We start from the raw sequence: 22328 nt of genomic DNA on the forward strand, positions 1-22328 counted from the left end.
CCCCTTTTGCTCTGGCTTCTAGGAAAGCCCATGTAAAAACTAAACTATGTCCCTCAGGAATAAGCCAGAACATGCTGCTAGTTTGCAAAGGAGGGGTGGACAAGTGTGTACCTCAAAGCCAACACCCACCCCCCATTGACCTTGTGTTTGTGCTTTGTGCCTCCCTTTGCAAATTATCCCCTGGGAATGAACAGTCCCTTGCTAGATGAATATTTGTCCCCCTCCTGGTTGTATCTCAAGCTAAGCTAGGCACAATATTGCTGTTTCAGCATCTTCCAACTACGATCACAGCACTGTTATTTCAGTTTTAGTGTTATCATTGTTTTTAATCAAAGTGCTTGTGGCCAACACGTATGGAGTAGTTTGATTAGCCCAGTTGTAGATACAAAAAGCATGGTTTTTAGCTGCGCTGGGGTGTGGCTTGGTGTATGGGTCATAGATCCAAATTGCACTGGGCCCAACTGAATGGTGCCAGCCTTGGACTAGGCTAAGAATGACCAAGTTTTATTTTGTTTGTGACCCATGTCACGTGCAAATCTGGGTCTTCAGAAAAGTGAAAGGCTGGTACTTTGCTTAGGTTCTCTCTCTGCTCAGATACATTTGTACCATCCTAAAACATTCCCCGGCAAACTCAGTCTCTCCTCTAAATGGCTGCCTGCCAGAGGTGTGTAAAATATACCCATCTGTTAGCTGGTAGGTATGATATAGACAAAAATAAGCAGCCTAAGGGCACCACCTAGTGAACAACTGTACAAACATGACCCTAAATCCCTAAGCTGGTAGAAATAAAACAGAAGACTGTGTAACTAAGGGCTGGGTATTCAGCAATGCCGGTGGTGGAATAGTCACCTATTGCTCCTGCCCTTATCTATCAATCTATCCTTATTAGTTATTTGTATTGCAGTGTTGTTTAGAGGACCCACCAGAAATCAAAGGTGCCTGGTGGAAGGCACTGTACAAACGGATGCTAAGAGACAGTCCCTGTCCCCATGAGCTTACAATCTAAATATATAAAAGACAGACAAAAGGTGGGAGAAAGAAAGTAGTAATTTATGGGTCAGATCCTCCCCTGGTGCAAACTGTCATAGTTCTATTGACTACAATGGAATTACGATCATTTACACCTTTGGAGGATCTGCCCCTATCCATATGGACGATATACCAGATAGATACCATCAGTCTGGGTTCTTATCCTGGGCTTATCGGCATTGTGTCTGCATGCCCCTGCCCCACTAAGGTCAAGAGGGCACCAGTCAAAGGAGCAGAGAGATTAATATTTTGATTTTCACAGCATCTTTTATTTTTATTCAAGACATTGTGTTGCAATGCAAGGACCATGAGCTTCATTTATAACAATAATCAGACTTCTATAGCACTTCATGTCCAGAGACCTGAAAGCACTTCACGAAGCTGGGCAAGCAGCATCATCGCTCCCTACCTCCCCGTTTACAGACGGAGAAGCTGACACAGGAATTATTCGGGCCAACATGGGACAGTGTTTCAGTGGCAGAGCTGGGGACTAGAACTCAGTCACCTGACTCCCAGCCTCAATCCACAGCTGCCCGGTTCTCACGAGACAGGTTTATACTTCTTTCAAAACACTCACAAGACCCTTTAGCACTACATATTAGTCCCTATACCAGCCATTAAGGATCTCTAGCTTTTATTCCATATGGAGCCTAAGTTATGCAGCTAGACATACCAGAAGCTCTGGGCACCCACGGGATGGTTGGCTCAAGACTAATGCGATGGGTTCATTATCCATACTGAGCTTGTATTTCTACACATATATCCAAGATGAGTGACCACAGCACATCACCAGGGGGTGATCAAAACCCCTCTGATTCTTGAGCATTATTATGGTGGTTTTATATTGCAGAAAAAGGGTCATATCCCTGCAAAAGGGCAGCCCTCCCAATGTCAACCCTAGGGGGCAGGCAGGGCTCAAGTGAGCAGCGGCAGCCTCGAGCGGCAGGCAGGGCTCAGATGAGTGGCAGGCAGACAGAGCTCAAATGAGCAGCAACCCCAGCCTTGAATAGGGACAGGAGCTCAGGTGAGCAGCTAGGGCCAGCCCCATGGGGAGATGGGGGAGGGTGCTTGGGCCAGCCCCGTGTGGTGTCCTGTTTTCCCTTTGGGAAATATGGTCACCCTACCCACATGGGACATTCACTCAGCCCATAACAAGATCATCACTGGACATGTTACTAGGAGCCCGTCCCGTAACCTTTAGCGCAGCTGCACATGTGACCTGATGAGACACAGAAAAGCAAGAAGTCCCTTAAATGGAGCCATCCCCTTTTGATCTGGCAAACTTGAAGAGCTCCATGGCCGCCCTGGCGTCTTCCACAGAGGAGTGGCCCTCTCTGTCAGTCTGTAAAACAAAAGAAGGGCCCCAAGAGTGACGTAGTGCAAGCAAAACCAGCCTGGAAAGATCAAGGTCTCCAGATGGACATTCCAGGCTTTACTGAGACAACCCTGCTGACAATAAGGCACCCCTCAGCTGTGTATTATGTCTCTGGCTGAGGGATCATTGTGGCATCCAGGCACATACACAACCCAAGGGCAGTATTATACTGCATTGGGAGGGGTCCTATCCTCTCTTCCCTTTGCACCAGGTACCTGCCCCCGAATGGGAATTACACACATGTATCAAGGGGAGAGTAGAACTCATGGTGTCCAGCCGTTCCCCAAAGAGTGGAAAAATCCTGATACTCAGGACTGGGAGGGTGCTCGTTCTGATCATGAGGTGGGATAAAGGAGAGGAGCCTTACATGCTGCAACATTCCCTGCAGGAACCCTGCACCCTCCTGAAACAGCAACAGACCAGAGTGATTTTACTAAAGGAAAATACAGGGAGGGTGGAGGGAATAGTCAGACAGTCTCTCAGTAGGAGTCTGTGTGCCCTTTAGTATGCAGCATGTGGCCTTCTCGCCCGCTGGTCCTAGGCCCTCCCATCTGCTCGCCTTGGAGCCATCAGCTCCACACTTCTATTTTCCATGCTGGTTTCCAGGGAGGTTAATGCTGACTGCACTGTATCATTTCTATAATGATACAATTCCAGGCAGAACCATTTCCAGGCAGAGATGCCTGAAGAGAAGGTGCCAGGCTGGGATTGCAAAATGGGACTGGCTCTCAGCAAGCTCAAGCCAGAGCTCAGCGCTCCAGAGTCTCCGCCACAATCTGTAGCGAGCATAGAAATGAGCTCTGTGATTAGCGCGTCAGCCCCATAACAACTTCTCTGCAGTCCCTAGAATGCATCACTCATTCGACAGCCAGGCCGAGTGACACTGTGATTATTTTATTACTGTGTTTATAAAGGTGCCAGTTGGTGCAGAGCTGGCTCTTGTTTCTGCCAAGAGCAGAAATCCCGATGAGGCAGGGCAGGATTCCCTCCAGCTCTCCCCACACTAGCTTGATGCCACCCACTGCACAGTAGATACTTGCCCAAAGGTTGTGACTCCTCGGCCTAATTCCAGGGCCCAGCCTGACAATTCTCCCAGACGTTCACAAACTCCATAGAGCTCCTCCCCAATATTTAATGGTCTTCAGAGCAGTGGCGCCAAAACATGAATGAGGGGTTCTTTCCACAAGGTTTCTCCACCCTCAGTGAGATGTGGGGCAAAACATTCTTCTCTTTCCCAGCACCATCAGTCCCTGCACTATACTCTCCAGCCCTGCACCTCTTCCCCTCCCTGCTACATCTAGGTGGCTTCCATACCCAACATCCATTTTCACAGTGACAGCAGGGGCAGGTGCGTTTTCCTGCAGTCTCTGGCAGTGGGGCGGCTGTTGGGGAGTCAGGGGACTGAGTCTCCCCACTCTGTACAGCAGCAACTTGGCCCCTCCCCTGCTCCTGAGTTGCATCCATGGTGCAGGGACTACATGGGTCCCTCAGGACACAGGAGGGTAGTTCCCCTTGCAGCAAGCACTCAGGGGGCTGAACACTAATGAGCAGAGCTGGCCAAGGCATTCTGGGGCTGGTCAGAAACAATTTGTGGTTGGCTACCTCCAAACAGAAACAGTTTCTGCCTGTGACAGTCACAGGCCAGTGCCCAGAGCCGGGTTGAGGATCGGGGGGGGGTGTTTTGCAGGCAAAGGATTGTTAGATCCTCCTTCTCCAGTTTAATGCTGCAGCATGGAACCTGCTTGTCTATTCATTTCATTTGTAGTCATTGGTTTGCATCAGTTTAATATCAGTTGCATTTTCAAACCTTTGCACAAGGAAAAGGACTAGAAATTGTCTGTTTTAAGTTAAAACTGAGATTCTCCCGGACAGGGCCCAAAGGCAGCTCTGTTTGCGTGGGTCCCCTGCTTTAGCTCATCAGTGCTATTACTTCCTCTGAAGAGAGTTCCAGATGATCACTTCCAGGGCCTGGGGACAGGAATGCCAAGCAATAATTTGCTTATACAAAAGGTGGCCACGACCTGCAGTGCAACCCCCAGACTGTTGCTGGGTGTTCTCATATTTGGTCCAATTCCCACTTAACCCAGCTTGATTCCAAAACCATCAAGGGCTGTGTCTTGGACATGCCCTGAGCTCCTACAGGTCTGTGAACTCTCTTTTGCTCTGGGCATTTTTCTGCCATCCTGGTGGTATCTGGGCCTGGGTCTCATCCATCGGGCTGCACGTGTTCTGATCAAGAGGAGAGTGCGCTTTTGGCTCAGAGAGGTGCGTTTCTCCCACAGTGCTGCACAAGCTTCAGTGTTGTAGCAAGACAGCTCCCAACCAGCTTTCGCTTCTTTTCTACATGGCCTGGAGAATTCTTCCTGTGCTGCTAACATTCAGCTCTGGGCGCACAGAGGCTGATAGGAGGAACTGGAGTGACCTTGCAGGATGCATTAGTGGTTCTGCCTCCGTTATCCCGCACCTGTGAAGTCCCAAGTCCTCCCAGCTCCCATCGACTTCAGTTCCTGACGTCCATGGGAGCTGAGGGCACTCACTGCATCCCAGGTTTGGGCACTTTCTGAGAGGATCTTGCCATTTTCTCTTATCTGCAGACATTCACATTGTTTAAGTGGCTTGTTTTCATTAGGGAAAGGCTGTTGCTAGGCCACATCAGTCCCTCTCATTGGTGAAAATGGTTCTTTGCAACCAATCAGTGGGTCTTTGCTAGAGTTCACACACACCAGCAGCTGAAGTGCTAAGTGACCGGCAGATGTGCCTATTCATTTTTAGCTCACACCTATTGCTTCTGCTGGCCAAGCAGGTTATTAAGGCTCCTGTGATTTTAATTTTTAACTGACTGTAGGTTTTCTGCCTTCAAATTTGCAATCCCAACAGAAACAAGGCGGCCGTTCATGTGGCGAAGGCACAGGGCCAGGACGCCTGGGTTCTACCTCTTACTCTGCCACAGACTCCCTGTGTGGCCTTGGCCAACCCACTTAATCTGTGCTTCTGTTCCCATCTAGAAAGTGGGATTACAAGCCTTTCTTCCTCTGTCTTGTCTATTTAGACAGTAAACTCTTCAGGGAAGGAACTGTCCTTCATTATGTGACAGGTAGTGAATGTACCTAGAACAATGGAACCTCTAGGGCAGGGGTGGGCAACCTACGGCCCACGGGCTGGATCCAGCCCGCCAGCCATTTTAAGCTGGCCCTCGAGCTCCCACTGGGGAGCAGGGTCTGGGGCTTGCCCCGCTCTGGCTGGGGAGAAGGGTCGGGGGTCGCTCCATGCGGTTCCCAAAAGCAGTGGCATGGCCCCGCACTGGCTCCTATGTGTAGGGTTCTGCTCTGCATGCTGCCCCCGCCCCAAGCGCTGCCCCCGCAGCTCCCATTGGCCAGGAACTGTGACCAATGGGAACCGTAGGGGCAGTGCCTGCGGACGGGGCAGCACGCAGAGCCGCCTGGCTGCGGCTCCACATAGGAGCTGGAGTGGGGACATGGCCACTGCTTCTGGGAGCCGCTTGAGGTAAGCGCCACCTGGAGCCTGCACCCTTGAGCCTCTTCCCACGCCCCGCCCCAGCCCTGATCCCCCTCCCATCCTCCAAACCCCTTGATCCCAGCCCAGAGCGCCCTCCTGCACCCCAAACCCCTCATTCCCAGCCCCACCCTACTCCCCCACCCCCAGCTGGACCCCGCATCCTACTCCCCACAGCCCACCCCGGAGCCCCTTCCCGCACCCTGAATGCCTCATTTCTGGCACCACCCTGGAGCCTGCACCCGCAACCAGAGCCCTCACCCCAACCCCAATTTTGTGAGCATTCATGGCCCGACATACAATTTCTATTCCCAGATGTGGCCCTCTGGCCAAAAAGTTTGCCCACCCCTGCTCTAAGGGCTACTGTAATAGAAATAGACAGCTCCCATTTCTAGTCTCAGGAATCTGGGGTTGCTGCACTGCAAGGTTTTCTTTGTCCAGCCTTTTAAAGCTAGAACTGTGATAAAAGAAAATCGTATTGAGCATTGTAAAATACTCCAGATCCTCTCCTCACCATCCCCTACTGGAGGCCCCATACAAATAAAACTTTAACAGCTCCACAAGAGCTAGAGTTTACTTGGGTGCATCAGAAAATCCATAGCCCAGCACTTCCCTCAGAGGACCAGGAGAGCCAGGGAATCGGAGGCAACAGGTCACTAGTGACAAATCTCGGGAGATGAGTTTCCCAGCTCAGAGTCAGCACTTGTCTCCCTTTGCTGCTGCTGCTGCTGTTTCAAGCCCCCGCCCCCAAGAATGATCTAGAGTCGACACCTCGCAAAACAAGCAAGCAGAGACCTTGCCCCTGCCCCAGAGAGGGTACAGTTAGACATACACAGTGAGCGAAGGATGCAAACAGACAGAGGAGGTAAAAGGGAAAGGAAGCACAAGTGGAACAATAAAATCATGCAGTTACTCAGCAAGGCTGTGATCCTGCAGCGAGCTCTGCACAGACAGACCCCTGCACCAACATGCAGCCTCACTGACTCTAATAATGGGCAAGTCCATAGACATACGAGTGTACAGCTGTAATAGTGGGGCACCGGGGAGGAGCGGAGCTCATTGCAGGACTGGGGACGGAGGCACATGCATATCTTGATGGTTCCATTAACTTTCCCCACATCCAAGCACCTGTGGGAGAGGAAAAGCTGCCAGGAATGTACATAAGGTTAGGGGGATGATCCATTATAGGATTCAAATTGCAAGGTGCCCCTCTACGAAAAATGTTTTTTAACAGAATTAAAGGGAAAAAAGCTTAATAAGAAAGATGTGAAAGCAGAGCTCAGCTGGAATCGTCACATGTTGCTCCAGGAATGGCTGTTGCTAGACAGAAGTAAATGTCTGCGTGTCACCTCACCTTCCCTCATTGGTTAAAATTCACTTCAGTGACAGGCTCGTCAGTTACCTGCTATTGCAGCTGATTGAAAGGCTAATTTGACCAAAAAAAAAATAATTTTTTTTATAAGAGCCTTGAGTTCGCATTGCTAGGATTCCTGGGCTTCTATTAGTCATTATTCGGGAGTATTTGGATGAAAGCCACTTATTTGCAAATCTTAAAAGTGACATGAAATTTAGCATAATGGATATTCGTCCACACATTCACTACCTGTCATTCTCTTGCTTAAAAAAGTGTTCAGTCATCCAATCAGGGAGCAGAAACACCACCATGTGACTCAGGCGATAGAACAATGCAGATAATAGCTATCTGACGCAAACAGCGATTCATTGACACTTAGGTGAATATTCACGAACATTCTGAGAAACTCCACACTTGCTCTTGAATGAGTCGCTAAGCAGCAAAGGGACTACATTTGTAAAGCTGTTCATAGCAAATACTCCAGCCTGCCATTCTCTTCCACTAGCCAGACTGGGTCATCAGGAAACCACACCCCTTTCACCAGCTACAGCCCTTTCGACCCGCTAGCCCCGGCGTGATTTTCCTCCTTACCTGGATGCTTTTCTTGAGCAGCTTTTCACAAAGGACCTTGAGGGAGACGCGCCTGGAGTTTCCCAGCCCGCTTTCCCTTCTCAACAGCCGGTCATTGCACGTGTCATAGACCCGGTAGTGCCACATGTTTTCTTTCAGTGCTTCAAAGTCATGGCGTAAATCGTGGCCAACCACCAGCTTGCGTCTCAGGATCTGTAAAATCTGTAAAAGGCGGCAGCGAAGCAATGCTCACACCACGAAAAAGCCCCAAAGGCCAAGAGAAGCACCTGACGGTTGGGCCTTACCTGTGTCATCACAGTCAAACTTTCCCAAAGGCCGGGGGACTGTTCGGAACCGGGGCTTTGGGCTTTTTAGAGACGAGGATAGGTGCAGCATGCACCCATCTCTGAAAGACTTATGCTTGCCGAAGGCTTCTGACATTTTCTCTTTGCCTCACACAGAAACACATGCATTTAAGTGATATTTTCAGAAGCACTCACCACCCACAATTGGGCCCAGATTACCAAAAAGGGTTCAGCACTCAACAGCACTGAATGAGTGAAAACCTCGGCCCAATTATGGGTGCTGTGCCCTTTTGAAAACCTGCCCCTTCTCGTATATCTGATACTCAAGACAAATCACAATTGTAAATCTGAACATCACCTACGCTGAGGCATTTTAATGTGCAGCACTTTAGAAATGTTCTTTCAATTCCATTTCTTTAGCGTGTGGTATTTTATCGTTATTTCTGCATTACTTATTTTGCTTAATGTTTCCCCTTTCTTGTCGGTATCTTATTTAAATGCAGTATCAGTCAGAGGGCCTGTAAGTGCTCATATCCATAAGACTTAGTCTGTAGCTTCCTGTATTTCAACTTTGGCCACCACACTACACGGTGAAAACAATTTCCATGACCAGTGTGGGTCTAGAGTAGTGGTTTTCAACGTGGGGTCCACAGACTATGTCTAAGATTTCCAAAGGGGTTTGCAACTCCATTCAATTTTTTTTTACAGATCTGCAATGAAAAAAGGTTGAAAATCATTGGTCTAGAGTCCTACTTCAAGGTCAACCAGCATTAGGAACTTTTTGTTGTATGTTTGTACAGAGCCTAGCACACTGGGGTCTTCATCTAGGACTAGGGCTCCTAGGTGCTACTAGAATACCAATTTATAATCGTCATAGGATAAGGATCACCAATTGGATCACAGGTTTGCTCTGTGAGGGAGGATCTCTAATTTTGATAAAAATACCTTGTATGCATTTAACATTGAAAACCAAAATCTTTCCAAGCAAAGTATCAATGCCTTAGTGACGGAAAGTCATTACCATCTGATGGCAGTTTGGTAACCCACATGCAATGAATCTAGTGGTGTATGTGATTTGCGGAGTCTGTTCCAGGCTGAGCCAAGCCTGGAATGTAGGGAGAGGATTGGCAATTGAGGAAGGCTGCTTGCCTAGCCTGGGGTTCTACAGAGCGTCATCAGTCCCTCATCTGCAAAGACAGCACATTCACCTACCTTTGTTTACTGTGAGCATTTTCTTTCACGTGCTCCCTGTTCTTTTGTGCCATTTATCTATTTTTTAATCTCTTTTGGATCAGGATCCCATTTTAACTGAACTAATGGAAACACAAGCCACCTTGCTGGCAGCTTCAGCAGTGACTCTAAACAGCTAAATAACCCACAAGTCACTGCAACCAGGATTATTCTCATTAGCTTTTCTACAGCAGCGACAAGAAAGTGTGTGGCAGCCAGCATCAACTCCTGTTGACGTAGTTACTGTACAAACTAGATAAACATGTCCCCAAACTGGTCGGTCAGCCTCACACCTCACCAGCTGGGCCCGACCTTTTATAGATTTCAGCTAGAAAACTATATCGGGGTGGTAGGGGGTGGGGAGTGTTCAGTGACACATTGACACATGCGCTGGACGATGAATCTAGAGCCATGCCATGGTGCCAGTTCCAGGACAGAACTCAGAGAGGAATGCCACTCTCTGCCCAACAAAAGGCCAAGTATTTCATTTGGACAAGGCTGGATTGTGATTCCTCTTACCTGTTCCCGGGCAACCCTGAATGGTGTGGCCCCTTCCATGTCCACTGGGCGAACTCCGCTCACAGGGGTCCTGAAAGCTGTTACAACACCTTCTGGTCGGATAAATTGGTCATAGACCACGTTGCCGTAGTAATCTACGATGCTGCAACGGGCCAATCCATTTTCAGTTCCGAATGGTCCCATGCCCACCATTTCGCAGTCCAGGGCCACGGTGTCAGAAGGCTCCACCATCTTCAGCCTGGTTTAAAGATTACACAAAACAGCATGTGCAATAAATCTAAGCAGACTGGGTGTGGATGTGTGTGTGTTACAGTGAGCGTGGGACAGCAAGCATGAATGTGCTTCAATCCCTTAGAAAACACACAAGGCATTGCAGGAGCATTTTGTAAAAACACAGTGATTGTTCCACATCCCTCTAGAATCATGTGCAGCAAAAATCACCATTTCACTCTGCCAGAAAGACCTCCCTCTCTCCCCCACGTCGGAAACACCAGCACTTTTCAGACAAGACGCTCCTCACTGTATAACCCTTTTTCAGTAGCAAGGTAACTGTCTGAGGGAGACTCTTTTTCTATGGGGTCACCCCAATGAACACTGTCCCCACCACCCACACAGTTGCAGCACATTCCCTGACCCCCCATGCAGGAGATCCTCTACCGATCATTTATATCAGTGGTCCCCAAACCTGAGGGGTGCAGAGGAATGTTTGGGGAGGGCACATGCCAGGACCCAGGCCAGCACCCACAAGGGGCAGGGAGGGAGCGCCACCCAGCCCCCCTCTGCCCACAGCCCCCCTCTGCCCACAGCCCACCCCCCCTCCGACCCCAGCTCTGCCTTCATTCCCTCTCCGTGCCCAGAGCAGCTCTGCCTCTAATCCCAGCTCCTCCCCCATTCCCAGTCCAGCCCCCTCTCTCACCACCAGAGGTTGGCCCGATAACAGGCATTGCCTCACCCACCTTGTCTCTAACATCCTGGGACCGACACGGCTACGCCGCCCAGGCCAATACACTAGTCCTGGTTTGTAACCCTGCACCGGCCCATCCCAGCCTGTGGAGGACGCCCGACCTTTGCAGGGGAGAGGAGACTCCTTTGCGAGAGGGCCCTTGGCAGGGGAGGGTAGAGGTGGAGTAAGGGTAAGAACGGCATGCCAAAGGCAGCTCGCTGCCAGCAGGAGCGAGGACCTTTGGCACGGTGGGAATGCTGCGGGGTTTCAGCGAGAGGCTGCATAGTGCCATTGCCCAACTGGCAGGCCTCACTCCCCGCACCGGGTTGCTCACATTGCCCACTCCTCCACTATAACACACTGCGACGCATCCCTCCACCGGATTCTTTTATGGGCAGACTTTTAACCACCTCCTTCCCTCCTAAATTAGTTGTACTATAGTAGCACCGAGGAGCCCTAGTCATGAGGGCCCCATTACGCTGGGCTCTGTACACAGAACAAAAAGACAGTCCCTAATACTGGCTGACCTTGAAATCCTGTCCACCTGAAAAATGGCCCAGCTGTCCTGGGGACAAGCAAAGCATCCCATGGCCTCTCAGAGGAGCTGGGGGTCTGGGGCACAGCTTAGCTCTGACCAATGCATGTTTAGCATTTTTAGGGTAAGCAAAGTTTCTCCTTAAGGAGTTAAATATATGCAATCCCGACAGGAACAAATGCAAAAAGTCCCCACCTGTGAGAGTCAGTGCAGCCAGTCTCCCAGGAAACAAAAGTTTCAATCAGCTAAAGTAGACACTTGTTTCTAGTTGAGTCCTTCCCACTCCACTACTCTGCTGCACTGCAGACACTGGTTGCTTGGGGATTTTTACAAGAGCAAAGATCATACAGGTTAGAAATGGGAACAGCCTGTTAGCTGATCTTATCTAGACCCAAGCAGGGGCCAGGGCAGAATTGTTTGCCACAGGCGGTTCCCCAGGGTGGTGTTCAGTTCAGACGACAACCTTGAGAGCCGAGCATTCAAGGGACCAGCAGATTGTTTATTGAATCTTGTACAAACAGAGGGAGACACATTGCCTGCCCCAAGGAGTTTATAACCTAGCGTAGGGCCAGCCTTAGATATGCTGCTTTAAGCATTGTTGCCAGCTCTCTCAATTTATTGGTACTTAAAGCTCCAGCTCCCGGAAGCGAGTATATGAAGATCTCAGCTTTCACTAGAAAAAGTTACTAGCCTTCATGGTTGTGGAGAAGGGTCTCATTTTTGAGCCTAAGCACTCCCTGAAGTCTCAAAAACCACACGGCAAACAGAAATAACCCAAATTAAAAAAAATTGTAACCATTTTTAAGCCAATCCCACGATCTGTGGGGCCTGACCCCTGGTTTTTGAATTTTGGGGGGTTGGCAGTACTACCAATGAGTTAATATACTCTAGCTCGGGCCAACACAAAGGCTAGTTATCTCAAGGTGAAGCAGGTCATGCTGGCACCTTTTGTCTGTGTGCTGTGCCTCTTTATTGAAAGAGGGAAGCACAGCTGCAAGCCTCACTGTAGAGCTCCGTAGGGTGCTGGAGATGACTCTTAAATATCCCCCAGTTGAAATTCTGCTATCTGTTGCCAGGTGAATTAGAGACCCTGTAGTTTCCCAGAGAATCTCTCTCTTCCAGCTCTGGTCTAATTATGCCCAGGTGGAGCCAAGAGCAAGTTGCTAGGGAGACCATGTGCTCTCCAAGTTGTTACCTGGCTACCTGCCTGCGCTCTCTCCTGCAGCAGCTACTCTCTGCCTGCAATCTCTCTCACGCACACAGTGACCCTGGGATCTGCATAAACAAACACTTTGGGTGAGATCCTGGCCCTAGTGAAGTTCATGGCAAGACTCCCATTTCATGGGTAGTCACTTTCTTCAGAAGATTGGACTCTTTTCTGTTTTACTCACAAGGTAATGCAATTTCCAATCAGCCTACTCTGCACTCCGCATCTGTTGTACCCCCCACCCCAACCTCATTCATTGTGTGTTTGCACTTTCCCTCCTTACAGCAAACAGGTTGCAATTAACATTGGGGAGGTGACATCATAACAGGTTTCAAGATAAATCCTCTCCACTGTCCCTTTTTGAAAAGAACGCAAATATAAGTGATGAGCAAATCACTGAGTTTCAAACTAGCTGCATATCTCCTGCATGCACCTGGGAGATAACGTGGCACCTTTTAGTGCATTACCAAGACAGCCTGTTGGTTGAGGCTCTTAACACCCTTGGAGTCCTGTGATTAATGGTCATTGGTTTAACTGACACACTAAACTTCCACGTCAAACCAAAGCCAGACACCTACTCAGTATATTAACTTTGGCAACAGTGGTTACCTTAGCATGCCAAAAACATTGAAACTGAAGTTTGAGTTAACAGATTTTAAAGAAAAACTGCAATGGAGCATTAACTATTTTCTAACCCCATGATACAATGTAAAATATGGTTAAATCACTAGGATGTCTTATAGACATCCTACTGTTTTTTAAAAATCAAAATAATGGAGGAAGCAGCACCAGCTCAAGGCTGGTGATCTGAACTGAGAAAGGAACACAAGAACCACAGCCAGAGCTAAAAAGGACTGCAGATCTTCACAGCTCTTTTTAGACAAATTCTGTAACATTTTCAAGGGTTTTCTGACTCTTCAGGCTCCCTCTGAATCTTCTGTAGCCAGAGAAGTAAAGGTGGAGGTCAGTGCAGGGTACATGGTTCTGCAGCTCAGATCTTTCTGTCTTGAGAGATCTGTGTTGTAGGGATTTTTAAGGCATCTAAAACCATGTACCAGGCAAACTACTCTTAAAAAAAAAGTCTGAACGTAGCTCTCTTTTTCCTGATGCTGAGTTGTCTGCAAACAGTTTGGTAAAATTATTCATTCTAGTCTGTCACGTTACAGAAGATTTCAGTTTGTGAATAACCTGCTGTAGGCTACTTCTTTCAACTATCTCTGATTATTCACAATTAGTGATGGGTAACTGGTCACCTCAATCATATGGCTGTGTTTGCACATCCTGATTGGACCAAACACTTCTGGCTTGAACAGTGAATTCTTGTATTGACACACAAATCCCTTTGTTGATGTGCAAACACAGGCATTTGCACAAAGAGGAGCCATTTCCCTCCCGATTATGTGAACAAAAATCTATTTGCACAAGTATTTGTGGCAAAGAGAACAAAACCCCTATACCCTGTCACTCCACACCACTGTTCAGATAGTCACAAATCCTGTTTTGCAACATTACTCCCCTCTTCTCATTACTGTGTTTTTCATAGTAGAATTATTTTGATAGCATCCTCCAGGACTCATAAAGGTTCCCAATTCATATAAATGGAGATCCTGAAATATTTGCAGGTATTTATAGCTGCAGTACTGAGCCGGCCTGGTTCACCTTCCATATTCTGATTTAAGTTCATTTTTCTGCACTCATCTAATTCCGTCATCAAAATAACTGCAGTTTTCCTTTAAGCAAAGCATTTTTCTGGTAGATGGGAAGGGCAGGCAAAGATGCAGCTTCAGAACACCAACCATAGTGTATTTTAAATAAAATTATCCTACCAAATATGCATGACTCACATAATGATTAGCTTTTGGAAAATAAGGCTGAGCAAGCCTCCTGCCCCTTGCAAAACTCACTTCATTCTTATGACATTTGATCAAGGCAGTTTGTTTTGTTTTATGAGCATCAGTGGGTGTAATTCTGGCAAGATGCTCCTTCTCTTTCGAGCGCAGGCATGATTTGTGAGAACCAGCTTCATTCTGCAAGGTGAAGAAGGCTAGGGTGTGGGAAGCACTTCCTCCCAGAATAGGTATGGAGTCTCTATAAACACCTTTTATTGGTTTGTTCTGTCCTTGAGGTAGAACAGCTGAAAATACTTAGCACTTCTTAGGCCCTTCTCATCTTCAGAACACGCAGTAGCCCTGAAACAGGAGGCCACCAAACATTGCAAAGGCTGGGATATTTCTACTATACACTCGCACTCCTGAAGCTCGGGGGGAAGGGGTGTCACACCAATCTAGGGAGTGGAAAGCCATAGTAAACAGAGGAAAGGGCGACTGTAAAACCAGGTACTGGCAGGTGTAGAATTTGAACCTAAATTGATTCATGTGTTCTGACCTGACTTGATTTCAAGGCACCCGTGTTCCTTTAACATGCAGAAGCACCAGGCTTTAGATGTCACCATCTTTAACTAACAGGAGTCACCACTGCTGCTTCTCAATAATGGAGAAGTACTAGATATAGGGCAACCTTCCCTAGTGCAGCCCAATCAGAAAATCCCTCAACAGCTGATACTACTGCTCAGTATCTCTCTCTCCCCATTATAATGTCTGAATCAGAGGAACATACAAGGAACAATTGTGTTGCATCTTTTATGGCTGTGGCCAAGAAACTTGTGGGCAATGGGATCCTCTCCCAAGAAAGTTTCAGAAAATAAATTTATTTGGTGCATTCTTACCTTCTAAAGGTGGGGAATCCATTGTAAAGTTGTCTTGAGGATAGGATCAGGTCCTAGGTGTTTGGGACAGGGCATACACTAAGGAGCATTCAGAACAGCTGAGGTCAGAGGCAGGGAATTCCCTCCCCAGAGGCCCACCTTTGAACAGCATTTTAAATGAAGGTTGTTATTGATTTGATCCCTACATAGAAAGTGACTTGTCTTAGGAGACCTGTTTGCAGTCAGTTTTTACAGTCTGTGCACATCAGGCAGTGCCTGGATTGGTGACTGTCAAATGCTAGCATCACACTACACACTTTACACTCTTTCTAGAGAGATATAGAGTTGAGACTCTGGGTTTTGTTTGTTCATCACAACCCTGGTACCTGGGACTGGAAGCTCCTCACTCAAGAGGCTATGAAGTTGGGTTCTGAATTTTCTCCAGTTTTATTGTTTCAGTCGGGCCACATTAAACCACCAAGGGGTGAACTGAATGAGGGAAACCTCACACTTTCTCTCAGCCTGTGAGACTGCACATTCAGGAAGACTGTAGTGCAGCACTTTCATTGGGCGCATCCTCAAAGCCAAGGCTAGAATCTTTTTTCCTACTGGTCTGCGTAGACTGTGGGGACAAGTATGAAACTGACAGGAAGACCCCACGACAGGACCATCTGCCTTCTCCTTGGCCTGTTACTACAGAAAGTATGTACAGGCATGCTTCTCTTCAAACACAGCATCGCTAAGCAGAAAGGAGTGTGATCCAAGGCAAGGTGGCTGGTTCCCACCCTCTATATTCAAACTGCCCCAGAAGGAGACAAAACCAGTGACAGAAGAATAAAGGAAGCCATCAGCCACAGAGCACTATACCACAGCTGAATGGTTAGAAGTACGTAAGACCTATGGTCATCCTGGTACCCCTTCCTCCTCCCACAAAACAATTAAACATTTTGGGGGAGGAGAACAAAAGTCAACTTCTCTTAGCATTGAACAGCCTCAACACCATGGCTGTCACTGGCCCACACAGGCTATGGGATGAACTGGCCTTAGGATATTGCATATAGACAGAGCTTTCTGACTAACAATGGCTGAATAAAACCCAGTTAACTGCACAACTCTGGCTTATTTCTATGGGTGGGTTTCATCTGTAACAATGATAGGGCACCAGGCAGAGCAGTTCCACAATCAGTGCACTTGGAGATAGTTGAAGTTACTCAGCCTTACGCATAACACAATCACCTGAGGCAGGTTAGAATGGAGGTAAATGCACTGTCTGGGATTTCCTGGTGGTTAATTCAGAATCCCCACCACGAAGACTCTAGTTCTTGCTCTGCCAGAGAAACATTTAGCCTTTTAAGCCATACAGCTGATTGCTATCACAGAAATCAGATTTGAAGCATTTCCCACTCCTCTGATCCTTTCACTTAACCCATGAAGAGTCAGTGATGCAGGCTCAAAGCTCAGCGGTATGCATACAAAGGTCATATAAAACTTAGAAACATAGGCACATGAAGGAAGGTTGGGGCAGAGGAGAGTGCATGTCATGTTTCTATACGGCAGCATGGCATTAACCTTCGTTAGAACCTGCTGAGTGGATATCCCACTGCATCATTTCAAAGTGCAGTTGCCCATTAACTCAGAACCAAAATTGATTAGGAGGCAGAGTCAGCCCTGCCCGCCATGGGCCCAGCTCTGCGTGATGTATATACTCTGCAAGGAGTGGAACATTTCCCCCCGGGAAGGGGAGTGTGTAGCTTTCCCCATCTCTGGAAGGGCATAAGGAGAGATCCCAAATACAGACCCCAGGGGCAACACACAGAGACTGTGGTGGAGCCCCAGGATCGCTCTGAATTTAAAGTCCCAGAGTTCCAAACAGAGTGGAAGGATGGTCTGAGCAGACAGGCGGGGCAAGAGGACATTGCCATCATACATCCATCCTGTTAAAGGGTGGTGGGACATAAAGGGCAGCCTAGAGAAATAATCTTTATATCTGCCCAGGTGGTTTACATCTGATAGAATCAGCACAGGAGCATGGGTGGGGAGTACTGAAAGGAGCCAGGCATGTCATAGATTTTAATCCAGGAGCCACAAGCTGTGCAAAGAGGGGCCAAGTCTGCTTTCTGTCAAGTCAAACCCACTGCGAAGCTGCCTGAAAAGCAGGACATTGCATTTGATCCAGACTTGGATCTCAGGGCTCCATTATTTGTTGCTTTACAGCCACACAAAGCCCAGTGTAAGTTACAGTGGCCCTGTGCTCTACTGGAGAGTCAGGAGGGCTATGCCACTGCTGTCCCAGGAGTCTGGGGAGCACAAAAATGGTTTAGAGCCACCTTGGTCTCCCTCCAGTATTGCACTTGGGACTGAAATGGAACAACTGAGAATTAGAGCCTAAGGGCCTCATGGGGTCCCAGAGCCTAGGCTCCAGCCTGAGCCCATATATCTACCCTGCCATTTTCTAGGCCCCCTCCCCGGCCTGAGTAGGTTGACATGGGCTAGCCATATGGGTTTTATTGCAGTGTAGAAACACACCTTGTATCATCTCTGGTCACAGAACTGGGAATGTCAGCTGCATTTTGACCCTGACATTGAGAAACAAGCATAATCACATTTCCTTTGCCATCGGTCAAAGGGCCTTTTGGCAGGGCTCTAACAAGATTAGCTTGCCTGGAAGGTTGCAGGCAGCTGTTTATCTGTGGTGGGAATTAGGAAGCAAGGTCCCAGAACTTCTCTTTAGTCAACAGCACTCCATGCCATTGAGGGTCTGCACCTGCTGCCCTCCTACCCCTCCCTCTTTCTGCATCTACTACACAACCAAGACTCCCCACATCATGCTTTGCAGTGTAACTGATGGCCACCAGGGGACCAATGCAGGCTCCATAGCAGCCAAAGAAGGGCAGAGATGTGCCTCACATTTCATCTTAGTTCTCCCTAGTGTTCAAACATGGGAGGGGCATTGGCAGGTGAGAAGTGGGGGGGAGTGGGGGTTGGGTTAATTTCCCTCTCTTACTAACACTTCAAGTTAATGAAGCTGAAAGTATTTAAAATCTTATTTTCTCATCCTACATTTGCTTTTTGTCCAGCTTGGGCCACGCAGTTGGACTGATCAGTGTCGTTTTCAGGCTCTCATACACCACCACCAAGCTGCAATGTTGGGGGAGCAAAGATTAAGTTGGAGCCTACAGCTATTCTCGGTTTAAAATCCAAAGGTGTGACAATGTCGCTACTGGGAGGAAAAACCATCAAGGAGAAGATGGAGACTGAGCATTTCATTTGCAGACTATATTCAGGTCCTTGGGCCAGTACTGGTCCTCCATGTAGTGGTCTGTGCAGCTGTCCGTAGGAGTGTGAGGGGGACTGCAGGGGTGGCAGCTGGCAAGCTCCTGCTCCCACTGGACCTCCACCAGTCTGTAAAGCTCCATGGAAGTCCGAGCATCCTCCACCGACGAGTGTCCCTTCTGGCCAACCTGAGGGCAAAGAGAAAAGGCCATGCTAGAGGAGAGGGCTCGTGAAGGCCCCAGAGCCAAGCTCCCAGCAAAACTTGCTGTTGCTCCGGTGGATAAGTGGTGTTTGGATCAGATTCTGTTGGGCTTTGAACACACCAAGGCCTCCATCTTGCAATCAGATCTGCACATCAGTCTGTTTGAAGTACTTTCTTCCCTGCCCCCTCCACCACAGTATCTGTGGCCCAGAGGTATTGAAGTCAATGGGAGCAAGATGCCTAAATACCTTTGAGCATTTGGGCCTGAACACCTCAAAAATCTTTGATGGATTTACTCTCCCACCTTGGTGGTGCAGGGCAGTGCTATCATCCCCTTTTTACAGATGGGGAACAGAGGGTCACAGAGACTAAATGACTTGCCCAAGGTCACATAGGAAGTCTCTGTTGAAGCAGGGAATTGAACCCAGGTCTCTCACATTCCAACTTGTACCCTAACCAATAGGCCATCCTGCCTCTCACATGCAGACTCTTATGCCCACATGGTTTCCCATTGGGTCTGCCCACACAGATCCAATTGCAGCCTTAGCCATCTCAGCAGTGAAGGGGTTAAGAACTCCCCACATCCTGCTTTCCATTCCCAGAAGGCCCCTTACCTGAATCCTTTTGTGAAGCAGCTGCCTTGCCAGGCTCTTGAGAGAGGCACTGGCTTTCACAGGGAGTCCTGCCTTCCGGTTCAGCAAAGGGATTCGACTGGTGTCTCGAGTCCGGCTTCTGGGGTGAAAATATTTCAGGGCTCGGAAGTCATTGTGGATGGCATGTCCCACCACAATCTTGTCTTTCAAGATCTTCAAGATCTGGAAGTGTCAGAGGTGGTTAGTTGGGCATCACAGTGGGAGTAAAAGAGGGACTTAGAAGTCCTTCCTTGCACTGATTTTGATTTCTCCCTCTCTATCTAACCCCACAACTAGTCTCTGATGTCACAGACCCCAACTGCCCAGTAATAGCTATTCAATCACAAATCAATGAAGAAGCAGGGCTACATCTCCCAGAGAAGACCAGTTCCAAAGCATCCTCTGGTTTCAGAGCAGGCTGGAAATTTGGGGAAAGGGGGGAGAAAAGTGGGGGGGGGGGAAGATGCACAGAGATACAGAATCTCTCACCTCAAGGCTGACACACAGCAAGCCAGCTTCAGAGCAAGGATTAGAAACTAGGAGTTCCTGGCTCCTAGTCCTACGTTCATGTCTCTAGACCATGCTGCTTTTCTAATATCTCCTGGGAAAGCCTGGAAGGAGAGGGGGGCAGGTGACAGACTCTGGTTGTTTGCATGCCACCTGCCAGTGGGTCTTAGAACAGTGACAGCCTTGGACTTGGCAGAGCAGTGCACTGACAGCTGCCCAAAGATGGGATAAAATCTAGCCCTTGTTCAGACTGTACAGATATGCACACCACGCCTCTTGTTTACCTCTCTCTGTGCAGCACTGAATGGGGTAGCGTTCTGCATGTGTTGCTTGGTGATCCCACTCCAGCGAGTCCTGTAGTCCACGATGGGAAGCTCTGGCCGGATGTATTTGTCATAGATTACATCTCCGTTGTAGTTCACCACCGTGCATCGCGCCAGCTCACTCAGCTTCCCGCCGGGGCCTGTGCCCACCATCTCACAATCAATGGCCACACATTTCCCAGGTCTCTGCAGCGAGCGGGACAAGGAATTGGAGCTGCCAGGCAAAGGTAACCTGCTCTCTGAGTCTTGAGAAAGTGAAAGGGAGCATTGCCCACCTGCACCCTCCGAAGGAAGTGGCAGAGACTGCATCAGAGCCCGCTTGAGCTTTGTGAGCTTTACATGGACTTCCCCCCCAGACTGATTTTTCACAAGAGATACAGCCTCGCTGGCTGGCTGGCCACATCTGCTGGCTTCCCTGTTTAGCAGGCCCTCTTTGGGCACCGTGAACGCCACTGGCTCAGTCTTGTGTCCCAGTGTGGGTCTCAACAGTCCCCTCTGCTCCAGCAGAGCCCTGTGTGCCATAAACCGCTGGTGCTTCCGACTCTTCTTTTTATTCTGGCTCTGCAGCAAGCCACGATCTTCCACATCTGCTCTGCGAGCCAGGTGGCCTTTGGTGCGAGGGCAGCACAGATCCCTTCTGGAGTTGGAGTACCCGAGAAACCGGCCATCAGCACCCTTGTGCCCCACCTCACAGACCTTCACTGTGCTCATAACACCTGGCGTTAGACCCTGGCCAGAAGGCATCCTGCCAAAGATACCCACAACACAGGGTTAGTCAGTGCCTGGTAAGTAGAGATGCTCCTCACCTGGATTTGAAAGGGATTATCCCATTCCCACAGCTGAGCTGAGATAGCACATGATGTGCCCACTTTGGGTTTATCGCATGCAGTCTTGTTGTAGCCATGTCAGTCCCAGGATATTAGAGAGACAAGGTGGGTAAGGTCATATCTTTTACTGGACCAATCTCTGTGGGTGACAGAGACACGCTTACAAACTACGCAGAGCTCTGCTTCAGGTCACAGGGTTTACCATAGCTGGTCACCCAGTCAGGCCTTGTTAGGGCAGGGCGGGGCCCACGGTCCAGAGCGCAGGAAGAGCCTGCGGCAGTCATAACGCGGGCCTGGGGGGCCCCAGCATCACCCCAGGCATAGTGGAGTAATACGGCCACGAGAGGGTAAGGGGGTGGGGGGTTATGAGCTAGCACGACCATAGCTGGCGCTTATCCCAATCCCACGGCTTGGCTCCGCGGTGCCAGCTCTGGCCTGGGACGGAAGGACTCAAACTGGAATAGCAGGAGAGAGATCATGTGCTTACGAGCCCTCTGCCCCCTACCTGGGTCCCCCTCCTTCTGCCCAGCCCTCCCGACTGGGTCGCTCCCTGCCCCCGGCCGGCCCCCCGCATCTCTTACCCAGCGAGCCGGCTGCCCACACGTGGCTTTCCCGGAAGCAGCTGCTGCAATGGCTCCCACATGCCCGGGCAAGTCCTGCCGCCACGCTCCGCCCCCCCGCCGCCTATTGGCTCAGCGGGCACGGGGCAGGATGCGATTTGCATGAAGGGGCGGGGCCGGCCTATTTGCTCCTGCCTGAGTTGTTTCCTCGCGCGCTGGGCCGGTTCCCTGAGCGCCCTTCCCCGGGGCGTCTGGGCGTCTGTCTCGGGCAAGGGCTCCAGTTGGATCGGAGCGTTGGGGACCAGGTAGGCGCGGCAGCCCCTTGGGCCTGGGGTCCCTGCCCACCTGCGGGCAAGGCCCTGGCCGCGAGAGGGCTGGGTGGCCGGGTTATATTGCCCCACACACTCTGCTGCACCTCTGCAGGGAATATTCCCCGGGGCTCTGCTGCAGATTCCCCTGCACGCAGCAGTCTGGTCCCGTTGCCCTTTGGGGAGCACTGATGGTAGGGCTCTCATTTATCCTTGTGGCATAGTGAAGCTGTGGGGAGAGCAGAAAGCAGCGGATATCTTATGCCAGCAGAGGCATGATGCTCAGGGTTAATTGTATTACAGTAAAAAGAAAAGGAGGACTTGTGGCACCTTAGAGACTAACACATTTATTGGAGCATAAGCTTTCGTGAGCTACAGCTCACTGCATCCGATGAAGTGAGCTGTAGCTCAT

General features: G+C 49.4%; 1 protein-coding gene across 2 annotated transcripts; it reads right to left on the reverse strand.

Moving 5' to 3' along the window:
* Positions 1-1292: 1292 nt before the first annotated feature.
* Positions 1293-21720, reverse strand: LOC311527603 (interferon-stimulated gene 20 kDa protein-like). Of its 2 annotated transcripts, none has more exons than XM_084641766.1 (4): positions 21630-21720; positions 9896-10133; positions 7863-8063; positions 1293-2371 (listed from the first exon to the last, which is right to left on the reverse strand). In XM_084641766.1, exons 1-4 carry the CDS (start codon positions 21689-21691, stop codon positions 2279-2281), a joined length of 594 nt encoding a protein of 197 aa, XP_084497892.1. In that variant the 5' UTR covers positions 21692-21720; the 3' UTR covers positions 1293-2278. The 2 variants fall into 2 exon arrangements, with proteins under 2 accessions (XP_084497892.1, XP_084497891.1); XM_084641765.1 differs by lacking the exons at positions 1293-2371; positions 7863-8063; positions 9896-10133 and adding exons at positions 15272-18745; positions 19374-19574; positions 20183-20966 and having other exon boundaries at positions 21630-21696.
* Positions 21721-22328: the final 608 nt, after the last annotated feature.

The sequence above is a fragment of the Lepidochelys olivacea genome (assembly GCF_965140295.1).
Source record: "Lepidochelys olivacea isolate rLepOli2 genome assembly, chromosome: 10".
Lineage (NCBI taxonomy): Eukaryota > Metazoa > Chordata > Testudines > Cheloniidae > Lepidochelys > Lepidochelys olivacea.

Excerpts from the sequence above, each read along its gene's own strand:
- LOC311527603 (XM_084641765.1), bottom strand. The coding sequence starts at position 21,691 with ATGTGGGAGCCATTGCAGCAGCTGCTTCCGGGAAAGCCACGTGTGGGC. Across the intron at positions 20,967-21,629 it reads GTGGGCAGCCGGCTCGCTGG|GATGCCTTCTGGCCAGGGTC; the intron begins GTAAGAGATGCG and ends TATCTTTGGCAG. Across the intron at positions 18,746-19,373 it reads TGCTTCACAAAAGGATTCAG|GTTGGCCAGAAGGGACACTC; the intron begins GTAAGGGGCCTT and ends CTTTGCCCTCAG.